The sequence below is a fragment of the Typopeltis vanoorti genome, chromosome 25 (genome assembly GCF_054136105.1).
Source record: "Typopeltis vanoorti isolate ZY-2024b chromosome 25, IOZ_Tvanoo_1.0, whole genome shotgun sequence".
NCBI lineage: Eukaryota > Metazoa > Arthropoda > Arachnida > Uropygi > Thelyphonidae > Typopeltis > Typopeltis vanoorti.
Window position 1 is genome coordinate 58,409,758 of NC_143573.1, and position 21,385 is coordinate 58,431,142.

Consider the following 21,385-nt stretch of genomic DNA (forward strand, 5'->3'; position numbering starts at 1 on the left):
TATCGGAGAGCTCCTGAGAGATTTGTGTTTTTTGTTGATTTATTGGTGTTTTGGATTCAATTTAATGGACTTAAGTGTTTAATTTTGGTATATTATTAGAGCTTTATTAACGTGGTTAGTGTACTAAAGTGTTTTATAACATAATCTATGTCGGGAAGTCGCCGCTAGATGAATTCGTAATGAGTAGTGTTCGTGCAAGCTCCAGATAAGATAAGTATCATTTTCAGTTATCGATACAAATTACTTAATATTGTGTAGTTTTGTTTTGTTTGCCTTGCGTATTTTAGTGCGTCTATTTTTGGTGTGTTATAACGTTTAATTTGACAAAACACGTTACAGATAAATATGGCACCTGTGCGTAGGAAAATGGCGGCCAGTAATGAAGGTTTGCCATCGTTATCAAAGAACGGTAGCATAAAAGAAATGAGTCAGTGTAATAGCTGTGAAATGTACGTTTTGCGGAGTGCGGTCGGAGTGTGGTTAGATGATGATAAAGGATTGAATGTGTGTAGAAAATGTAGGGAGAATGCGGAATTGAAGTGTATTTCGGACCGTGAGTGTGATATTTTTGTCAACCTTCAGAATGAAGGAAATAGGGATATGACAAGAAACGGCAAGGTTGTACATGAAAATTGTGAGAGTGTGAATGTAGAAAGTGTGAATAATAGTATAAATGGTTTCTCAGAGAACAAAAAAGATGAGATAGATGCATTGAGTGAGATCGCGTTGTTGAATAGTGCGATAGAAAGAGCAAAACAGCAGCTAGAGTGCATGAACAAAAGTAGACTGAATGAACCAACCAATAATAAAAGGTATGACAGGAAAAATAGACGTATGAATGTGAACATGAACAAAATGAAGGATAGAGTGCTGTATGGAGACTCGTTAGTACGAGGTGTGTTAGTAGAGGATTTGACAAAATCGTACCAACCTGGTGCGACCATAAAGGACGTAACTGCGTCTATTAGAGAGCAAAAGGAAAAGGTGAAAGAAATGATTGTTGTGGCAGGTACGAATGATTTGAAAGGAGATAAAATGGAAATGATAGAAGACCTGAATGAATTGTTTGAGGTAGCAAAAAAAAGAGTGAGAGAGTTAGAATGATTAGTCTTTTGCCACGGTATGACAGTGAAATGTTTAAAAGGAGGGCTATAATTGCAAATGACTTTATGCGTGGGTTATGTATGACGAGTGGTGTGGAATTTGTGGATGTGTGGAGTGAGTTTGATGGGCGAAAGGATCTATATAAGATGGATGGCTTGCATTTGAATGGTTACGGTGTAAGAAGACTTGAGAAAGTGTTGCTGAATGTAGTTGATGTGCAAATTCAGGGAAACTAGATTTGTTAGGGGGGGGGGGTAGAGATACAGTCCTCATGGAGGCAGTTGAATGTAAGAATGAATATAATATGCCAGAGCAAATAAGGACAACAAATCAGAGTGGGATAGTTAATATAAGGCATCAAGGTAGGGTTGGGGCTAATGGGGGTCTTAAATTCATGTACACTAATACTAGGAGTATTAGGAACAAGAAGGAAGAGTTTTTGGCCATGGTTGGCACTTCCAGACCACAGGTTATAGGTATTAGTGAAACATGGCTGACTGTAGATGATATAACTAGTGGGATTGAATGTGATGGATATAGTGTGTTCAGGAATGACAGAGAGAATAAAATGGGGGGAGGAGTATTGTTGATGATAGCTGATGAGCTCCAGCCAAGGAGAATAGAAGTTGAATTGCAGGATAGAGAAAAGAGCACATTTGAGGCCATTTTGGTGTGAGATTGTGGCTAGCAGAACTAAATATACAATTGGGTGCTGCTATAGACCAGGTGATGGAAAAGATGGTGGTGACAGTATTCACAAGCAAATAGAAGAAATGGGTGGAAGGAGGGTGATTATTATGGGAGATTTCAACTATGGTCGCATCGATTGGAGTGAGGAGAGGACACGGGAGGAAGGAACTGGATTTTATGCGGTTATTAAGGGATAACTATCTGCGACAGCATGTAATGGAAAATACCACGGGTCAGAGAGTGCTTGACCTAGTAATTACATCTGAGGATTTGGCTGTAACAAATATGACCACATTGCCACCAATCGGTGAGAGTGATCATAGGGTCTTAACTTGGGAGGTGGCTAAAGGTGTAGAATTTTCAATTAAGACAGGGTACATGTGGAATTATCGGGCGGGAAAGTATGACAAGCTTAGGAGTTTGATTGGTTCAGTGCCGTGGCATGTACAACTGCAAGGACTAGAAGTTGATAGTGCATGGGAGGTAGTTAAGAAGTGCTTGCATGAAGCAATGGCTGACTGTATACCTAGAGTCCGAATAATAAATCAAGTAGGGGTTAAATGGATGAATAACACCATTAAGCTTGAGTTGCAAAAAAAGAAACAACTATGGAGGGAATTTAAGGAGAAGGGTGACCGGCAGGCACATGAACGGTATAAAGCGCAGGCCAGAAGGGTGACGAGTGTGGTAAGAAAAGCAAAAAAGGATTACGAAAGAACATTGGCCATGCAGGCTAAAGAGAATCCTAAACAGTTTTTTAGATATGTAGCAAGTAAAAGGAAAAATGTACATGGCAGATTGATTTTAAAGAATGCCGATGGTAGGGAGGTAACTGAATCAGTTGAGATAGTTGAGTTACTGAGTGAGCTCTTTGCAAAAGTATATCATCCAGGTGGTGACATTGCAGAAACGAATAAACCAGTAGATTATACGGGAATTGTGGTTAATGAAGTGGAGGTGAGTAGTCTATTGCATAACCTCAATGTCAATACATCTGTGGGATTGGATGGTATACCAGCTCGTGTTGTACGAGAAGCAGCTAAAGAATTGTCAGTACCCTTGACCATTTTGTTTAACTTGAGTCTCGGGTCTGGGTTAGTCCCGAGCGGGTGGAAAGAGGGGAAAATAGTTCCACTGCATAAAGGTGGTTCCAAGACTGCTGTTGTAAATTACCGACCGATTAGCATATCAGGAATCATTGTCAAGGTCTTAGAGAAAATAGTCAAGAGGAAAATACAAGATTGGATAGAAGAAAATGGGATACTGTATCGGGGACAGCATGGTTTTGTGAAGGGTAGGTCATGCCTCAGTAACTTGCTCACGTATTATAACACAGTGACGGCTGAACTGGATAAGGGTAATGGGTTTACGGTGATTCTGCTGGACCTTGCCAAGGCCTTTGACAGGATTCCACATGGAATTCTAATCAGTAAATTGCAGCATATGGGAATGGACATGGGGTTGGTGAGATGGATAGGAGGGTGGTTGACGGAGAGATATCAGAGAGTGGTTTACTCGGGAGTGGAGTCCACAAGACGGCCTGTGACTAGTGGTGTGCCACAAGGATCTGTTCTTGGACCACTGCTGTTTAATTTGTTCATAAATGATATAGGAAATGATCTGAGAGGAACAGTTCATTTGTTTGCGGATGATGCGAAGTTGGGTAGGGCAATAGTGAATGCAGATGACGTCAAAATTTTGCAGGATGATTTGGATAGATTGGAGGTCTGGGCTAAGGAGAATGGATGTCAGTTTAATGTGGCAAAATGTAAGGTTATGCACTTTGGGGTGAAAAGATTGGCGGCAGATTACTGCATTGGTGGAACCCTGCTCCAGGAAATTGATGAGGCACGAGATTTAGGAGTGCTGGTAGATAAGGAATTGAAATTTAGGAGACACATTGCAAAAGTGACCAAAACAGCTCATCAAATCACTTGGTTGCTGAGGAATACGTTGACAAGCAGAGACAAGCAGGTTATTGTTCCTCTCTATCGAGCCTTGATAAGACCCCATCTAGACTACTGTGCTCAGATTTGGTCACCTAGGTTTCTTCTTGATGGGGAGGAGGTGGAGAGGATCCAGAGGCGAGTGACCAAGATGATAGCAGGTCTGTGGAATGAACCGTATGAGAACAGGTTGAGGATTTGTGGGTTGCAAAAATTGGTTGATAGGCGGAGGAGGGGAGATATGATTGAGACATTCAAATTACTGAAGGGTTTCTATAAAATTAATTCAAGATATTTTTGAGAACAGGGCTGGTTGTGGGAGGACTAGGGGACATCCATGGAAACTGGGCAAAAGTGTGGTTAGTAAAGGTGTTAGAGCTGGGTTCTTTACTTTTAGAGTAGTGAATGAGTGGAATGCGCTCCCTGAGTCTGTAGTGGATGCTGTGACAGTGAATGAGTTTAAGGCGAGGTATGATAGATACTGTATGAATGTCAAATAGTTGTGATGAATATGATTTGGGGCCTCCCTCGATGAGTCTAATGACTCCCTGGAGTTGCCCGTAATAATAGTAATAATTCTGGAAAAGAAGAAATTACACCAAAATTCCTAGCAACAAGTCAGCAGATGCCCTAAAAGAATACAGAGAAAAATGTAAGAGAGCTAAGATACGTGTAAAAGTAGCTAAACAAAAGTTATGGGAAGACTTTGGTAAGAATATGGAAAATAAATATCAGAAAGGTAGCAAATGTTCTGGAGGATATTGAAGAAGATTAGAACTGGAGGAAAGAGTATTGTAAAAGGAATCAAAGATGAAAAGGTGACATGAAAACTGAAGATAAGGATATCCTACATGCCTGGAGTAATTACTTTGAAAGACTGTTAAATGAATCAATTTTCATCTATGCAAAGAGGAGTACATATCAATACTTGAGGTAGAAAAAGCTGTCAAAAACTTGAAATGTGGAAAGGAAGCTGGTGTAGATGATATATGACCAGAAATACTTAAGTATGGAGGTATAAAAGTTTTGCAGTGGCTACACTGCATAATTCAGAGGGCCTGTTAGAAGGTCAAATTTCCAATGATTGGAGTAGAGATCACATGGTACCCATCTATAAAAAAGGAAATAAAACTGAATAAAGCATATTTGAAAAAGAGGTTGAGAAAGACTCTGGAAGAGAATCTTGGAGAACAAGCTCAGTTCAGGCCAAGTACAGGTTGTCAAGGTCAAATTTACACTTTATGGCAAACAGTTGAGAAATCGTAGGAATAAGACAAGGATCTGTACTCATATCTTTTGTATATCTGGAAAAGGCATACAACAAGGTGCCCAGAGAAAAGCTTTTCAAAACACTTCAACTGTATGGGGTGAATGGAACATATTACAGATCAATACATAGTGTATATTTAAGTTGCCCGTAAAGAGGTGCCAAGACACCAATTTAACACCAAAATGTGTCAAAATTAAGAAGTTTCACTCGGCCAAAATCCAGTGCATTTACAAACGAGCGAGTTTAGCACTACTATGCTAACAGATTAATTGCATGGAGCTATCAAATAACTACTTGCATGGAGCTATCAAAAATAAATTCAACTATTAATGCTCTACATGACAAACTATGTGATATTTTAAACACGGAACTGTGGGATATCCTTTACAGCATTTCTGATGTAATGGCTAATAAAGAATTCGTCGAAGTTAAAAACTGGCACCGGAAAAAAATTCAAATTCTCCATCAACATAGTACTACCAAACAACTGCAATTACAAGATCGAGTTGTTATGAATTTATCATCGGTAGCCTTAACCAATGAAGTTACTAGTGCATTAAGTTGAAGACACAATTTTACCGCTACTCCCAGGCAAGTTCCAAAAGTGAAAATAATTGCTTCAACATTCGTTGAGATGTGGCCAACATCTTAATCCATTTCAAGCCTCCCAAAAACAATATCCCACATAAGGAAATCATTGCTTTAAAAGAGCTACACAGTAATAACGACACTGTTATAACTTAGTGATGAATTCAACAGAATATGAAAGCAAACTGTACACACTTCTACAAGATTAGTCAACATACCAAATTATAGATCGGGATCCCATCAACTTGCAAAAGAATAAAGTGTGCAAATTATTGAAAAAAAAAAAGTCACTTCCTGGCCTAAAGAAACAGTTAACAAACTCAAGTCCTTCCATGTTAAAACACTCAAAATATATGAAGCACCTAAAATTCACAAACTACTAGCCACTCTCACAATCAATTCTCTCTCTCTCCTTAGTTAAAACTTTTGTCCACCTAAAAAGTATTGTAGAAAATCTTACCTTAAAAAGTTCAGACATAATGGTGAGTTTTGATATCCCTTCACTATTCACAAAGGTACTGTTAATTGAAACCCTTGAAATTCTTAATTGAAATTCTCAGAAATAGTTTTTTGACCGTATCTTCCAGCCATGTAGTAATAGACATGGTTGGAAGATACAGTCAAGAAAACTATTTCCACACTATGCTCGTTCCCCGAGAATTTACGGCCTACTGAATATATACAAACAAAAAACACCACTCCGGCTGATAGTTGAAGGTATAGACAGCCAGAATTATCACTTAGTCAAGAAATTAGCAGCAATACTCAAGGAGTTGGTAGGTCATTCCCCCTCCTATATCAGAAACACACAACACTTCATAAACATAATCAAAGACATTACATTAGAAAAGATATTAGTCAGTTTTGACTTCTCTGCCCTCTTTATGAATGTCTCAATCAATGACACAATCCTTCTTTTACAGAACAAATTCCCTCCAGATATCACGGCACTATTTGTGCATGTATTACGTTCTGGTTATTTTGTATGGCAAAAGAATAAAGTGTGCAAAACACTTTCTACCTACAAAAAGAAGGCATGGCCATGGGCTCACCATTATCCCCCCCCCCTATTGCAAACTTCTATATGGAACATTTTGAGCAACATGCTCTAGATTCCTCTCCTTTAAAACCCAAAGTCTGGCTTAGATACGTTGACAAAGTTTTTGTGATCTGGTCCCATGGCCGCCAGACACTAGACACTTTCCTTAGCCACCTTAACAAACAACACAAACAGTTCACAATTGAGATTGAAAAACAGAACACTTTCATTTCTAGATACACGTGTCACACGTCTACCTTTTGGTAGTCTATCCTTCACTGCTTACCAGAAATCAACACATACTGGCCAAAATATACACATAAGGGTCAAAGCTGTATAACTGAGAGGAGACCTCCACATAGCCTTTAAAGGAATGCGGAGAACCGACCAGGGCTTCTGACCTAATGTCCAATCCTCACCTTCTCGTGGTGCACCCTGTTGGGTATCTACTTTGATACTGAACGAACGAGGATGGGCTGGCAATTTGGGATTTAGCCAACCAAATTGTATTCTCATTGGTTAAACCAAAATAAAAAATGATGGTACAACATGACAAAATTTCATGCCGGCTGGGGCGTCGCCCGGTTAAACAAGGCCCCCGTTGTTTTCGCCAGGGAACCAGGGCGAACAGCGAAAAGTCAGCTACTGGAACAAATCTGAAAACAAACCCCAACACAACATCACCAGTGTTAAAGATCGGTACTATCAACATAAGAAGTCTGAATGGCAAAGAAATGGAGCTAGCTGAGGAATTAGATAAGTACCAGATCGACATAATAGGGGTGACTGAAACAAAAAAGACCAAAACTGGTGAGATCTTTCTGAGCAATAAATACAAAATGTTATATTCAGGCAATGACAATCAAGGAAAAGAAGGAGTAGCCATAGTATTCAACACAAAATACGAGGCTAATCTTCTTGTATGGCAGTCAGTCTCAAGTAGAGTAATGTGGGCAAATATGAGAATGGGGAACTGGACAATGAGACGTATTTGTGCCTATGGTCCCACAGAAGGTTCTACTAAGGTAGAAGTGGAGGAATTTTTTGAGGCTTTAGAAAAAGCAACTGACACAATGAAAAAGAAAAAGTTGGTCCTTGTTGGGGATCTAAATAGTAGAGTAGGAAATGATTGTGAGACATATAAAAATATTTTGGGAAAATTTGGAGAAAAGAGCAAAGCTAATAATAATGGCAAATATCTGTTGAATTTCTGCTCAGGACATGGACTGGTTATTACTAACACCATGTTCCAACATAAAAATGTGCACAAATTCACATGGAGAGAAGAGGCTAGGAATAAGAAAAGTCTCATTGACTATGTTATTGTTGATAGTGATGTTTTCTCCTTGGTGCAGGACACCAGAGTGTACAGAGGATTTGAAATTGGAAGTGATCACTATTTAGTCTTGAGCAGGATAAAATTCAATTTCATATTGAAAAGAATAACATGTAAGAAAGTTTTAAAGTGAATAAAAGTTGAGCAGCTCTCAGATGTGAACTGTAGACTAAAATACAGACAGATTATTGAAAATAAAATAAAAGAGTTTGAGAACAAGAATCAAACCTTGGAGATTCAGTGGCAAACTCTTAAGAAAACATTGATTGATTCTGCCAGAGAGGCATGTGGTGAGGTTGTGTGCAAGGATAAAAAAATCAGAACTCCCTGGTGGACACAGGAAGTTAAAGAGGCAGTGAAGGAAAAAAAGAAAGCCTATCAAAAGTTCCTGGCAATTAAGTCAGCTTTTACTCTTACAGAATACAGAGACAAATGTAAGAAAGCTAAACAGTGTGTAAAACTAGCTAAACAAAAGTCATTGGAGGACTTTGGCAAGAATATAGAAAATAAATATCAAGAAGCTGGCAAAATATTCTGGAGGTTGTTGAAGAAGCTTAGGAATGGAGGAAAGAGTGCTGTAAAAGGAGTTAGAGATGATAAAGGTGACATGAAAACAGGAGAAAAAGATATCCTTGAAGTATGGAGTAATTACTTTGAAAAACTGCTATATGAAACAAGCAGTGATGACAGCACAGTGATAAAAAACACTGACCAGGCATGCAGTCAGGAATACATATCCATACTTGAAGTAGAAAAAGCCATCAAAGGCTTGAAAATGTGGAAAGGCAGCAGGAGTAGATGATATTCGACCAGAAATGCTGAAGTATGGTGGTATAAAAGTCTTACAGTTGCTTCACTGCATAGTTCAGAAAGCCTGGACTGAGGGACGAATTCCCGATGATTGGAGTAGAGCTCTCATAGTACCCATATATAAAAAGGGAAATAAAACTGAATGTGAGAATTACAGAGGTATTTACCTACTGAGTGTTCCTGGCAAGATCTATGCAAGTATACTTGAGAAACGGTTGAGAAGAATTGTGGAAGAAAAGCTTGGTGAAGAACAAGCTGGATTCAGGCTAAATAGAGGCTGTCAGGATCAGATCTTCACTTTACAACAAATAGTTGAGAAAGCATTGGAATATAATAAAGATCTGTATTTAAGTTATGTCGATTTGGAAAAGGCATATGACAAGGTGCCAAGAGAGAAGCTATTCAATACGCTGCAGTTATATGGTGTCCATGGGGCATTATATCAAGCAATACTTAGTCTTTATTTGAGTTGTGAGTCAGCAGTTAGAATTGAAGGAAGTACAGGAAGATGGTTTAATGTTAAATCTGGTGTGAGACAAGGATGTACATTATCCCCTCTGTTATTCATTATCTATATGGATCACATTATGAGGGAAAGTGGTATTAAACCTGATATCAAAATTGGAGATGTTAATGTCAGCTCTTTGCTTTATGCGGATGATGTTATACTTCTAAATAAATCTGCTACAAGTCTGCAAGATTCTCTGACTAAATTGAATAGCTGTTGTAATAGATATGGTATGAAGGTCAGCAATAAAAAGACAAAGACAATGAAAATAGGCAGAATCATTGAAAATGTCAACTGTGTTGTGAATGGAGAACCTGTGGAACAAGTAAAACATTTCAGTTACTTAGGCACGATTTTTACTGAAGATAGTAAATGAAATATAGAAATAGACAACAGAATCAGCAAAGCTGGTATGGTGGGAAGTCAATTGAATAAATTCATATGGAATAAGAGAGAAATTAGTCAGAACACTAAATCAGATGTATACAAGACAGTGTTCAAACCAGTTTTAACTTATGGATCTGAGAGCTGGGTCAGAAGTAAAACACTTGACCAAAGACTACAGACCGCAGATATGACAGTCCTGAGAAAGATTATAGGCATGAACAGATGGCATCAATGGCAATATCATATTAAAAATGAGGATATTAGGAAAGAACTTGACATTGTCAGCATCCAGGAATGCGTTAGCAGAGCTAATCTCAGGTGGTATGGTCACTTAAATAGAATGGGAGAGGAAAGATTAGCAAAACAAGTGTTCTCTGCCAGGTTGGCAGGAAAACGACCCAGAGGAAGACCAAGATATAGGTGGATTGATACGGTACAAAGTGCCTTACACGATAGAAATATAAGATCTGATAATGTTGGAGTCTTGACAAGTAACAGACTGATTTGGAGGAAAATTGTAGATAGGAAGTTAGTAATGATGTAAATTTTTCATGTAGTACTGTCATATCCTGTACACCCCTTGAGGGTACATGGCAGGAATTTGATGATGATGATGAACTCCTACCAACACCCAACACAAAAACTAGGTGTCATTAATACTCTAAAAAACAGCTTTGAAGATCTGCTCCAATGAACACGCACTGAAAGACGAATTTAAAATTATCAGCAATACTTTTCTAAAAAATAGCTACAGTCAAAACACTATTAACAAAATTCTCTACAAGACCTCAATAAAAAACAAAGATAAACCAGACTACAATAAAACTATAACCATTCCTTACATTAAAGGGACATCAGATAAAATAAACAGAATACTACAAAAATACAACCTGAAAACCACCTTTAAATCTCCTGCAAAATTAAAAAGCTTGCTCAACTCATCCAAAGACCCACCCCAGAGTATACCGTATTTATTGCACCTGTAATATACCATATAGGGGAAACAGGACGCACAATTCCTATCAGACAAAAGGAACATAAACGACACATTAAATATAATAACTATGGTGAAGCCGGCCTTTCTGATCATGCCCTGAACACTCTACATAGAATTGACTGGAAAAGCACCAGTTGTTTACATCACACTAAAACATGGTATGAATGCAAATTTAAGGAAGCCTGTGAGATTCTTATCAACCACCCCAATCTGAACAATAATGATGGTCTAAAAATCCCAAGTATATGGAAGGCATATATTCTACACACGGAACCTTTCTCTTCAAGAGTTAACTATAAACAGGACTGTAGATATCCAGAATCCTAAATCAAAAATAACAATTGTAATGATAAAAATAGGACATCAGTGTTACTGAAAGAAGACTATCTATATAAAAAAGAATGTTTTTCTCATGTTATGTTAAATAGAATTTAGCTTTGATGTAGTTTCTAAATAATTAAGTTGTAACAATTTTTTTTTCCACTAGAGGTGAAGCCAGTAGAATAACCCATGATCAAATCATTGTTTGTTTAGCTTATTGTGTGTAATGTAACTCAGCTTGTCCTGTATATTTGTATATACTACAGACGATCTTAATATGAAGATCGAAATGTCAGGAAATTAAAATAGTTATTTATAACACAGTTGTAAAGTCCATAATTTCCAAAATGAATTAAAGAGTGTTAGATTTGTTTATAGTGTCAGAAGTTTCAGTTAAACACATTTCTGCCTTCATTCGGTGATAGTGCCCATGCAGTACGCACTTGGGAAGTGGCTAAGTTTATGATTATTCCATTCAGAAAAGGCTATATGCTGAACTACAAAGCAACAAATTATGACCAACTGTGGAGTATGCTGCATTCTGTGCAATGGTATCAGGTATTATCAGTTGTTGGATGAGAAGGTTATCGACATTGCATGGACAGTGTTTAAAACTACTTAAATCATGCAATATCAGAATGTGTCCCTAAAGTTTGAAGAATAGAGTATGATTAAAATGGATGTGTAATCTAATCAAACAGGAGATTCATAAGAAAAGAATACCATGTGCATAAGTATGATGTCCGATATGAAAATATAAGCAGTAGGCCAGAAGAGTCACAACTGTTGAATGAAAAGCTAAGTCTGAGTAGGAAACGAAACTGGCTCTGCAAGCTAAAGAAAACCCACAAAAATTCTATCGATACACTGCAAGTCAAAGAAAGAATGAATATGAAAGAATAACTCTTCTGAATGCAGATGGTGTGAGGGTGACAGACACAAAAGAGGTTGTTTAACAAATGAATGCCCATTTTGCTAAAAGCTATCAACTTGACGTATGCAGCATTGAGTTCACTGCTACCTCTTCACTGGATGACAAAACTCAGATGTATGAAGGGGAGGTATTAGAGCTGTTGCACAAACTGCATAAGAATTCAGCAATAGGGACAGCATGGATTCTAAAACAGTGTTCAGCTGAACTGGCTATTCCTTTGACCAGGCTATATAATTTGAGCCTGAAGAAGAGGAAAATGGTGCAAAAATTGATGTATCAAACTAGTGACCTATTAGTATCTCTAGAGTGATGGTGAAAGTTTTGGAAAAGTTGGTTAGGGTTCACATTCAGAAATGGATTGACAGAGAATCTCTACTTTGAACTCTACTAATGAACACTAAGGGAAGGTCATGTTTTATTAACTTGCTCACATTCTATAATAATGTTACCACTAAGTTAGAAAGTTAGAAACCAGGGTGGAATGGATACACCATGACACTTTTGGATTTTGCTAAGGCTTTTGACAGAATACAGTATGGAAAACTGTTGCATAAATTGGAGAATATGGGTTTGGATTATAAAATATTAGCATGGATAAGAGGATGGCTGACTGACAGATATCAAAAAGTGGCATACAGGGGATGTGAGTCTGCAAGATTTAAGGTAACCAGTGGTATACCACAAGCATCAGTCCTTGGTCCACTGTTATTCAATCTGTACACTAATGACATTGGGAAGGATCTGACAGGTGACATACAACTATTTGCTGATGATGCAAAGATAGGCAGGATAACCAGGAATGCAGATGATAGGCAATACTTGCAGAATGATTTGAAAAGGCTGGAATTGTAGGCATGGGTTAAATGGTGGTCAGTTCAATGTTAATTAATGTAAAGTCATGTACTTTACATTAACATCAGATTGAACATGGATATGCCAGATTTTTTTCTTGATTTCCATTGCCATTCCATGTCCTAACTCATAAGCAAATTCTTAAAATATCAGATGTTATCTACACATTTTTGCATTCGCTCTCTCTCGGAGATCTTCTCATGTCTGAGGACTCGTGACCTTCCTGATGATGCTTCGCCATTTCTTTCTCTCCTGTGCTTCTCTCATTGCTTGTTCTAGTTTAAGTCCAGTGATTCTTGATATTTGGTCAATCCACCTGTAGGGTGGTTTTCCTCTTTTTCTTTTCCCACATGGTTGATTAATTTTTACAGGCAGTTGCCTTCCCTTCTACATATGTGTCCAAAATATTACACTATTCTATTGTCAATTATGTTTATCAGTCTTGTGTGGATAGTCAGTTCTTCTAGGATACTTTTGTTTGTTCGTTTTTTCTGTCCAAGACATTCTTAACAATCATCTCCAGCACCAGAGCTTGAACATCTCAATTCTTCTTCTGTCATCTTTTATCATTGTCCAAGATTCAGAAGCATAGAGAAAGATCGAATAAACTAAGGTTTCTACAAGCTTAATTTTGGTCTTTTTGGAGATGTGCCTGTCTTTCCAGATCTTAGTTAAATCAGTCATCACTTTCTTAGCTAGTGTTGTTCTTCTTATCTCTTTTTTACATCCATCTTTTTTTTGTTATTATCACTCCAAGGTAATTGAAATTGTCAACAATTTCAATTCCTTCTACATCTATCTCTTTTGCGTTGTTTATAACCATTATTTTGGTTTTGTCTTGATTTATTCGTAAACCATGCCTTAAGCTTTCCCATTCTAATTGATTTAGGATGGATTTTAATTCCTGTTCATTTGTTGCTATTATCACTGTGTCATCTGCATATCATAAGTTAGTGATTTAGAGATCTTTTCATTATAGTTTCGCTGTAAAGGTTGAATAGTAATGGTGAGAGTATGCATCCTTGTCTTGAACCTTTTTCAAATTGGAATGCAGGAGACACTGAGTTTTCAATTCTTACTAGGGTTACTAGATGGATTGGCATTCCTGATTCTTGCATGATGTCCCATAAAATATCCCATCTCATACAGTCAAAGGCCTTGGAGTAATCTACAAAGCATAGATAAAGGCTTAAGTTGATTATATTTGATTATTTGTCTGATATTTGATCTTTTCTGAATCCTGCTTGTTCTTCTGTGATCTGATAGTCTATAAAACTTTGTAATCTTTCCTTAATAATGTGTAGTAAAATCTTGCTGGCATGTGAAATAAGGGCAATAGTGAGGTAGTTTTCACATTTTTGTGATTGCCTTTCTTGTAGATTGGGATAATGGTGGAACTAGTCCAGTCATTTGGCTGTCTTCCAGATTTTGTTGCATAAATCATGTATCCAGTTGACTGCATTCTCTCCAAGGTTTTTCAGCATTTCAGCCAGTATTGAATCAGAACCTGGGGCTTTGTTATTCCTTAATTTTTTGATTGCTTGTTCTATTTCACTTTTGAGGATCTCCAGTTCCGTTTCTGTGTTTTCCATAGCTCCTTCGTCTTCTTGTTGAATATCTGGGTCCTTGTAAAGCTTGGAGCAATATTCTTTCCGTTTTCTGGCTATGTCATTAGTGTCATTTAAGATCTTGCCATTTTCCTCTGTAATTATATTAAGTTTTAGTTTGAATTTTTTGGTTATATCCTTAATCTTCTTGAATAAATCTGTTATTTCATTAGAGTTGGAGTGTCTTTCTATTTCTTTACAGATATTTTGGATATAGCTATTTTTATCTTTTTGACAAGATTTCTTAATTTTTTGCATTCGCATGGTACTAGTAAACTCTCCATTCTAATCCCTTTATAAAGCATCAAGGCCCAATCCTTTTTTCCCATAACTAACAGCCTTTGTTTATTAGTTTGGCATATTTGAACAGCATACACTGTTACATAATCCAAACAGTTTAGTGTGTTTGTAGCCAGGAACTATCTAATATGACATGATAAAATAGCCGTTTCTTCAGCAGTGCAGATGTCAGCAGCACTAAATTTTTTAAGCAACATTATGTAATTTTTCGAGCACTCCATGTGGTAGAGATTACCGGATTGCCCAATTAAACAAAGAAAATTCATGCAATATTCTAATTTTGTTTTTGTTCTTTTGGAGTTATCCCAATAAAATGGCTGCCTGAATTAACCAGCAGACCAAAAAACCAGAATGTACTGCTCGCGCGTGTGTTTCGTCCCATCTTCCAGTTATATAATAGGTCCAGTGGCCTCTTAAAATTAAATAATTTGACTTCTCATAAACCTTAACTTTTTTTTTTTTAAAATAAGGTTCATTCTACCTCCATATTACTTGTCTGTTTTCTAGGAAAAGGAACCAGCTGAAAAGCCTTATAAACATTCTCATTCTAGTTTAAATCAAAGTCTTTCCAAGTATAATTTATACTGCATTACATACAAGCATTCTTACATAGACAGAAGACAATATTCAATATACTGAAAAATTTGCAAATCTGCAGATGTTAACGTTTCATGGAAGTATCTGTGTTGTAATTAAGTGCCTTTCCAGAAAGAGTCTCAGCAGCTCAATTGGTAATGCCAATGTCCACTAGCTGGAATGATTAAATATATAAATAAATGACAACCTAGTTGACTGAGTGGTTACATGCTTGCTCTCAAACAAAAAGGTTTGAATCCCAATGAGCATAGATGTTTGCGAATGTTCTTAGGTAAAATACAAAAATCAGCTAATGTCTTTTATTCCCTGGGACTAGATGAGACGGTTTCAGTTCTATCTAACTTTTGGAGACTGAGTGGGCAGTTCAATTCCCACAGTTAGTCAATCGAAGAATAGTCAGCCTAAAACTATCACTAATTATAAGTGGCATCTGATGAAGAGATAAGTCACTGCCTTGTCCCAACAATAACACATTATGTTATTGTCTGAAATACTGTGGGTCCTATAGTATTTTCTTGAGTTTATGGGATGAAAAACCCCAGTTGCCAGGATAAAAAAACTTGATTACCTGTGCCAGAGATCAACTAACTCGGGAACTGGTTGGAGAAATTTCCTCTAGTTGGTGAGTGGACCAGAACTTAAATCTTTCTTCAGGTGGCCTAGCACAAAGGATGCAAATGCCCTTCTGGGAAATAAATTTCAATTACTCAGTGTGAGACCAATGGCATGTTTATTGAAGGCCTGAAGTAGCTCGGAAAAAAAGATTCCATGTTTGGTCTCTGGAGAAGAGTTTCCAGATTATATAAAAAATAAAAAAAATCTGCAAAATCTCCTAGCTAGAGGCACACAAACTAAATAAATAAATAAACGACAATTTATAAAAATTTTCAGATATTCTGCAATAAAAAAATCAAGCCAAACATTACTATGCAACTTGTATTCAAATAAAAGCTGATATATATATATATACCTTTTTTACAGTTAACTGGTCATCAGAACCTTTTTCTTTTAAAGCACTGTTTACTGCTTTTGGTGGAATAATTCCATTAGCAACTGCTTGAGTGGCACTGGCAGATGAAACTGAATCCAGAGATTTGTTGTTATTGATAAGAGGAGAAGTTTTACTTTGACATGACTGAAGAACCATCATAGAGTGATGATTAAACCTACGTATCATAGACTGATTGGCTGCATTTGCACTTTGTTTACTAGTTGATGGCTGATTACCATACCCCTGGAAACAAAATTTAACTTATAATAGAATATCTTAGAATTGTACATATTGCAATTTTAAGAGGTGCAATGCGAGCATCATGAATTTGTTGAAGGAAATGGAGCATACAATGTTTGAGTACAATATAAGCGTGAGATTAAGAAAAAAAATGTTGGAGTATAGATTCGACGAGTTATTAAGATTTTTTATTATTATTATTTTTTTATTTTGAGTAAACTAAACTACCAAAAATTCAGTGAAATTCAATCAATAATACACTTCCATTATGATCCATGTTGGCCTCCCAGCATGTAGCCAAATTTTCAATTATTTCGTTTTTGTTTTTTTTAAATAAATCTAGGTATTATTTCTGGGAAAACTCCCAAGTTACTCCTCTTAAAAACTATTATTTTTATAGCTATTTTGCATTGGCTTTTTACTCAAGAATTCTTAGGGCATTGCAGATGTACTTTTAGAGACAAATATATGTAGCATAATAGAAGAAAATTCGCACTTACCTTTTCTTGGATGTTGTTGCCTGTCTTCTTTCTGCGGTGTGCATACTTCTGCTGTTATGGTGTTGAAATGGGAGTGGGGGATGCAATGTGGGAGAATTAAGTTGAAAACACCCAGGTTTTTTTATATAAAATATATACATATATTATTTTTAAGGGTGGGCAGAGGGCTTTTTTTGTAGGCTGGGAAAAAAATGAAAAAGGGGGCTGAAAATAGAAACTGTTTTTTAGAGGAAGGGGAAGAGTTTATTGGAAAAGGGGGCCGGGGAGAGGGTTGACGGGGCGCAAGCCGTTTCGACCGTGTGGGTTGTCATCGGAACTCATGGAGGAAGTGGATGCTATGTCGTGTCGGCTTGGTGTTTCTGCCTTTGAAGTGTTTGTATTATCGCCTATTGGTCGGAGTTGTGACCTAATTTTTATGTTGTGGAGCTTCCAACACTCGAAGATTATGTAGGGTCGGTGGACGTTGACTGAGTTCTCGTCACATTTTATGGCTATCGTTTCCAATATTCTAAGCATTATTTCATTGTCTTGTCTGTCTATTATGATGGCCTTGTCGATTTGCAGGGTATGTTTCTATTCAAGGGCATGAACTGTTATTTCTGTTTTCCCTGTACTTGGTATTCTATTTTTCTTTTTGATGTTGCATTTTTTAGTGTTTAAATGTTCTGGAATAGGGATGTTATAGTCACGGAATTGTTCTTGTAGTCTTGCCCATAAAGACTTGATGGTAGAACCTGTGTAGGTAATATCACTGTCTTTTTGGCAGGGAAATTTGTAGACTACATTGTGGTGTTCTAATATTTCTTTGTGTGTGTGAGATTTAATGGGTTTTAGAAGATTTGCCAAGGGTCAAAGCTGTATAACTGAGAGGAGATCTCCACATAGCCTTTAAAGGAATGCGGAGAACCGACCAGGGCTTCTGACCTAATGTCCAATCCTCACCTTCTCGTGGTGCACCCTGTTGGGTATCTACTTTGATACTGAACGAACGAGGATGGGCTGGCAATTTGAGATTTAGCCGACCAAATTGTATTCTTATTGGTTAAACCAAAATAAAAAATGATGGTACAACATGACAAAATTTCACGCCGGCTGGGGCGTCGCCCAGTTAAACAAGGCCCCCGTTGTTTTCGCCAGGGAACCAGGGCGAACAGCGAAAAGTCAGCTACTGGAACAAATCTGAAAACAAACCCCAACTCAACATCACCAGAGTTAAAGATCGGTACTATCAACGTAAGAAGCCTGAATGGCAAAGAAATGGAGCTAGCTGAGGAATTAGATAAGTACCAGATCGACATAATAGGGGTGACTGAAACAAAAAAGACCAAAACTGGTGAGATCTTTCTGAGCAATAAATACAAAATGTTATATTCAGGCAATGACAATCAAGGAAAAGAAGGAGTAGCCATAGTATTCAACACAAAATACGAGGCTAATCTTCTTGAATGGCAGGCAGTCTCAAGTAGAGTAATGTGGGCAAATATGAGAATGGGGAACTGGACAATGAGACTTATTTGTGCCTATGGTCCCACAGAAGGTTCTACTAAGGTAGAAGTGGAGGAATTTTTTGAGGCTTTAGAAAAAGCAACTGACACAATGAAAAAGGAAAAGTTGGTCCTTGTTGGGGATCTAAATAGTAGAGTAGGAAATGATTGTGAGACATACAAAAATATTTTGGGAAAATTTGGAGAAAAGAGCAAAGCTAATAATAATGGCAAATATCTGTTGGATTTCTGCTCAGGACATGGACTGGTTATTACTAACACCATGTTCCAACATAAAAATGTGCACAAATTCACATGGAGAGAAGAGGCTCGGAATAAGAAAAGTCTCATTGACTATGTTATTGTTGATAGTGATGTTTTCTCCCTGGTGCAGGACACCAGAGTGTACAGAGGATTTGAAGTTGGAAGTGATCACTATTTAGTCTTGAACAGGATAAAATTGAATTTCATATTGAAAAGAATAACATGTAAGAAAGTTTTAAAGCGAATTAAAGTTGAGCAGCTCTCAGATGTGAACTGTAGACTAAAATACAGAAATATTATTGAAAAGAAAATGAAAGAGTTTGAGAACAGGAATCAAACCTTGGAGATTCAGTGGCAAACTCTGAAGGAAACATTGATTGATTCTGCCAGAGAGGCATGTGGTGAGGTTGTGTGCAAGGATAAAAAAATCAGAACTCCCTGGTGGACACAGGAAGTTAAAGAGGCAGTGAAGGAAAAGAAGAAAGCATATCAAAAGTTCCTGGCAAATAAGTCAGCTTTTACTCTTACAGAATACAGAGACAAATGTAAGAAAGCTAAACAGTGTGTAAAACTAGCTAAACAAAAGTCATTGGAGGACTTTGGCAAGAATATAGAAAATAAATATCAAGAAGCTGGCAAAATATTCTGGAGGTTGTTGAAGAAGCTTAGGAATGGAGGAAAGAGTGCTGTAAAAGGAGTTAGAGATGATAAAGGTGACATGAAAACAGGAGAAAAAGATATCCTTGAAGTATGGAGTAATTACTTTGAAAAACTGCTATATGAAACAAGCAGTGATGACAGCACAGTGATAAAAAACACTGACCAGGCATGCAGTCAGGAATACATATCCATACTTGAAGTAGAAAAAGCCATCAAAGGCTTGAAAATGTGGAAAGGCAGCAGGAGTAGATGATATTCGACCAGAAATGCTGAAGTATGGTGGTATAAAAGTCTTACAGTTGCTTCACTGCATAGTTCAGAAAGCCTGGACTGAGGGACGAATTCCCGATGATTGGAGTAGAGCTCTCATAGTACCCATATATAAAAAGGGAAATAAAACTGAATGTGAGAATTACAGAGGTATTTCCCTACTGAGTGTTCCTGGCAAGATCTATGCAAGTATACTTGAGAAACTTTTGAGAAGAATTGTGGAAGAAAAGCTTGGTGAAGAACAAGCTGGATTCAGGCCAAATAGAGGCTGTCAGGATCAGATCTTCACTTTACGACAAATAGTCGAGAAAGCATGGGAATATAACAAAGATCTGTATTTAAGTTTTGTCGATTTGGAAAAGGCATATGACAAGGTGCCAAGAGAGAAGCTATTCAATATGCTGCAGTTATATAGTGTCAATGGGTCATTATATCAAGCAATACTTAGTCTTTATTTGAGTTGTGAGTCAGCAGTTAGAATTGAAGGAAGTACAGGAAGATGGTTTAATGTTAAATCTGGTGTGAGACAAGGATGTACATTATCCCCTCTGTTATTCATTATCTATATGGATCACATTATGAAGGAATGTGGTATTAAACCTGATATCAAAATTGGAGATGTTAATGTCAGCTCTTTGCTTTATGCGGATGATGTTATACTTCTAAATAAATCCGCTACAAGTCTGCAAGATTCTCTGACTAAATTGAATAGCTGTTGTAATAGATATGGTATGAAGGTCAGCAATAAACAGACAAAGACAATGAAAATAGGCAGAATCATTGAAAATGTCAACTGTGTTGTAAATGGAGAACCTGTGGAACAAGTAAAACATTTCAGCTACTTAGGCACAATTTTTACTGAAGATGGTAAACTAAATATAGAAATAGACAACAGAATTAGCAAAGCTGGTATGGTAGGAAGTCAATTGAATAAATTCATATGGAATAAGAAAGAAATTAGTCGGAACACTAAATTAGCTGTATACAAGACTGTGTTCAAACCAATTTTAACTTATGGATCTGAGAGCTGGGTCAGAAGTAAAACACTTGACCAAAGACTAGAGACCGCAGATATGAGAGTCCTGAGAAAGATTAGAGGCGTGAACAGATGGCATCAATGGCAATATCATATTAAAAATGAGGATATTAGGAAAGAACTTGACATTGTCAGCATCCAGGAATGCGTTAGCAGAGCTAATCTCAGATGGTATGGTCACTTAAATAGAATGGGAGAGGAAAGATTAGCAAAACAAGTGTTCTCTGCCAGGTTGGCAGGAAAACGACCCAGAGGAAGACCAAGATATAGGTGGATTGATACGGTACAAAGTGCCTTAGATGATAGAAATATAAGATCTGATAATGTTGGAGTCTTGACAAGTAACAGACTGATTTGGAGGAAAATTGTAGATAGGAAGTTAGTAATGATGTAATTTTTTCATGTAGTACTGTCATATCCTGTACACCCCTTGAGGGTACATGGCAGGAATTTGATGATGATGATGATGATGATGATGCCAATTTTTGGTTTGTGGTGAATACCAGTTTGTAGTCAGTATGTTTGAAAATATATTTGTAGGCTTTGTATGTGTTCTGGATGTATGGCAGTTTGATAACTTTTTGTGTTGGACAGTTTGTTTTGGTTGTTGGATTGTTTTGACAGGTTTTTGCTGTCCTGTTTGTATAAATTATT

At 37.2% G+C, this 21,385-nt stretch overlaps 1 protein-coding gene across 2 annotated transcripts in view; it reads right to left on the reverse strand.

Moving 5' to 3' along the window:
• Positions 1-21,385, reverse strand: part of Tfb1 (transcription factor B1) — a 165,134-nt gene that overhangs the window by 54,496 nt on the left and 89,253 nt on the right. For both annotated transcript variants that reach the window (XM_090414441.1, XM_090414442.1), the window contains exon 9: positions 16,257-16,520. In XM_090414441.1, the coding sequence (XP_090270567.1) occupies positions 16,257-16,520 (264 nt within the window). The remainder of the gene's footprint in view (positions 1-16,256; positions 16,521-21,385) is intronic.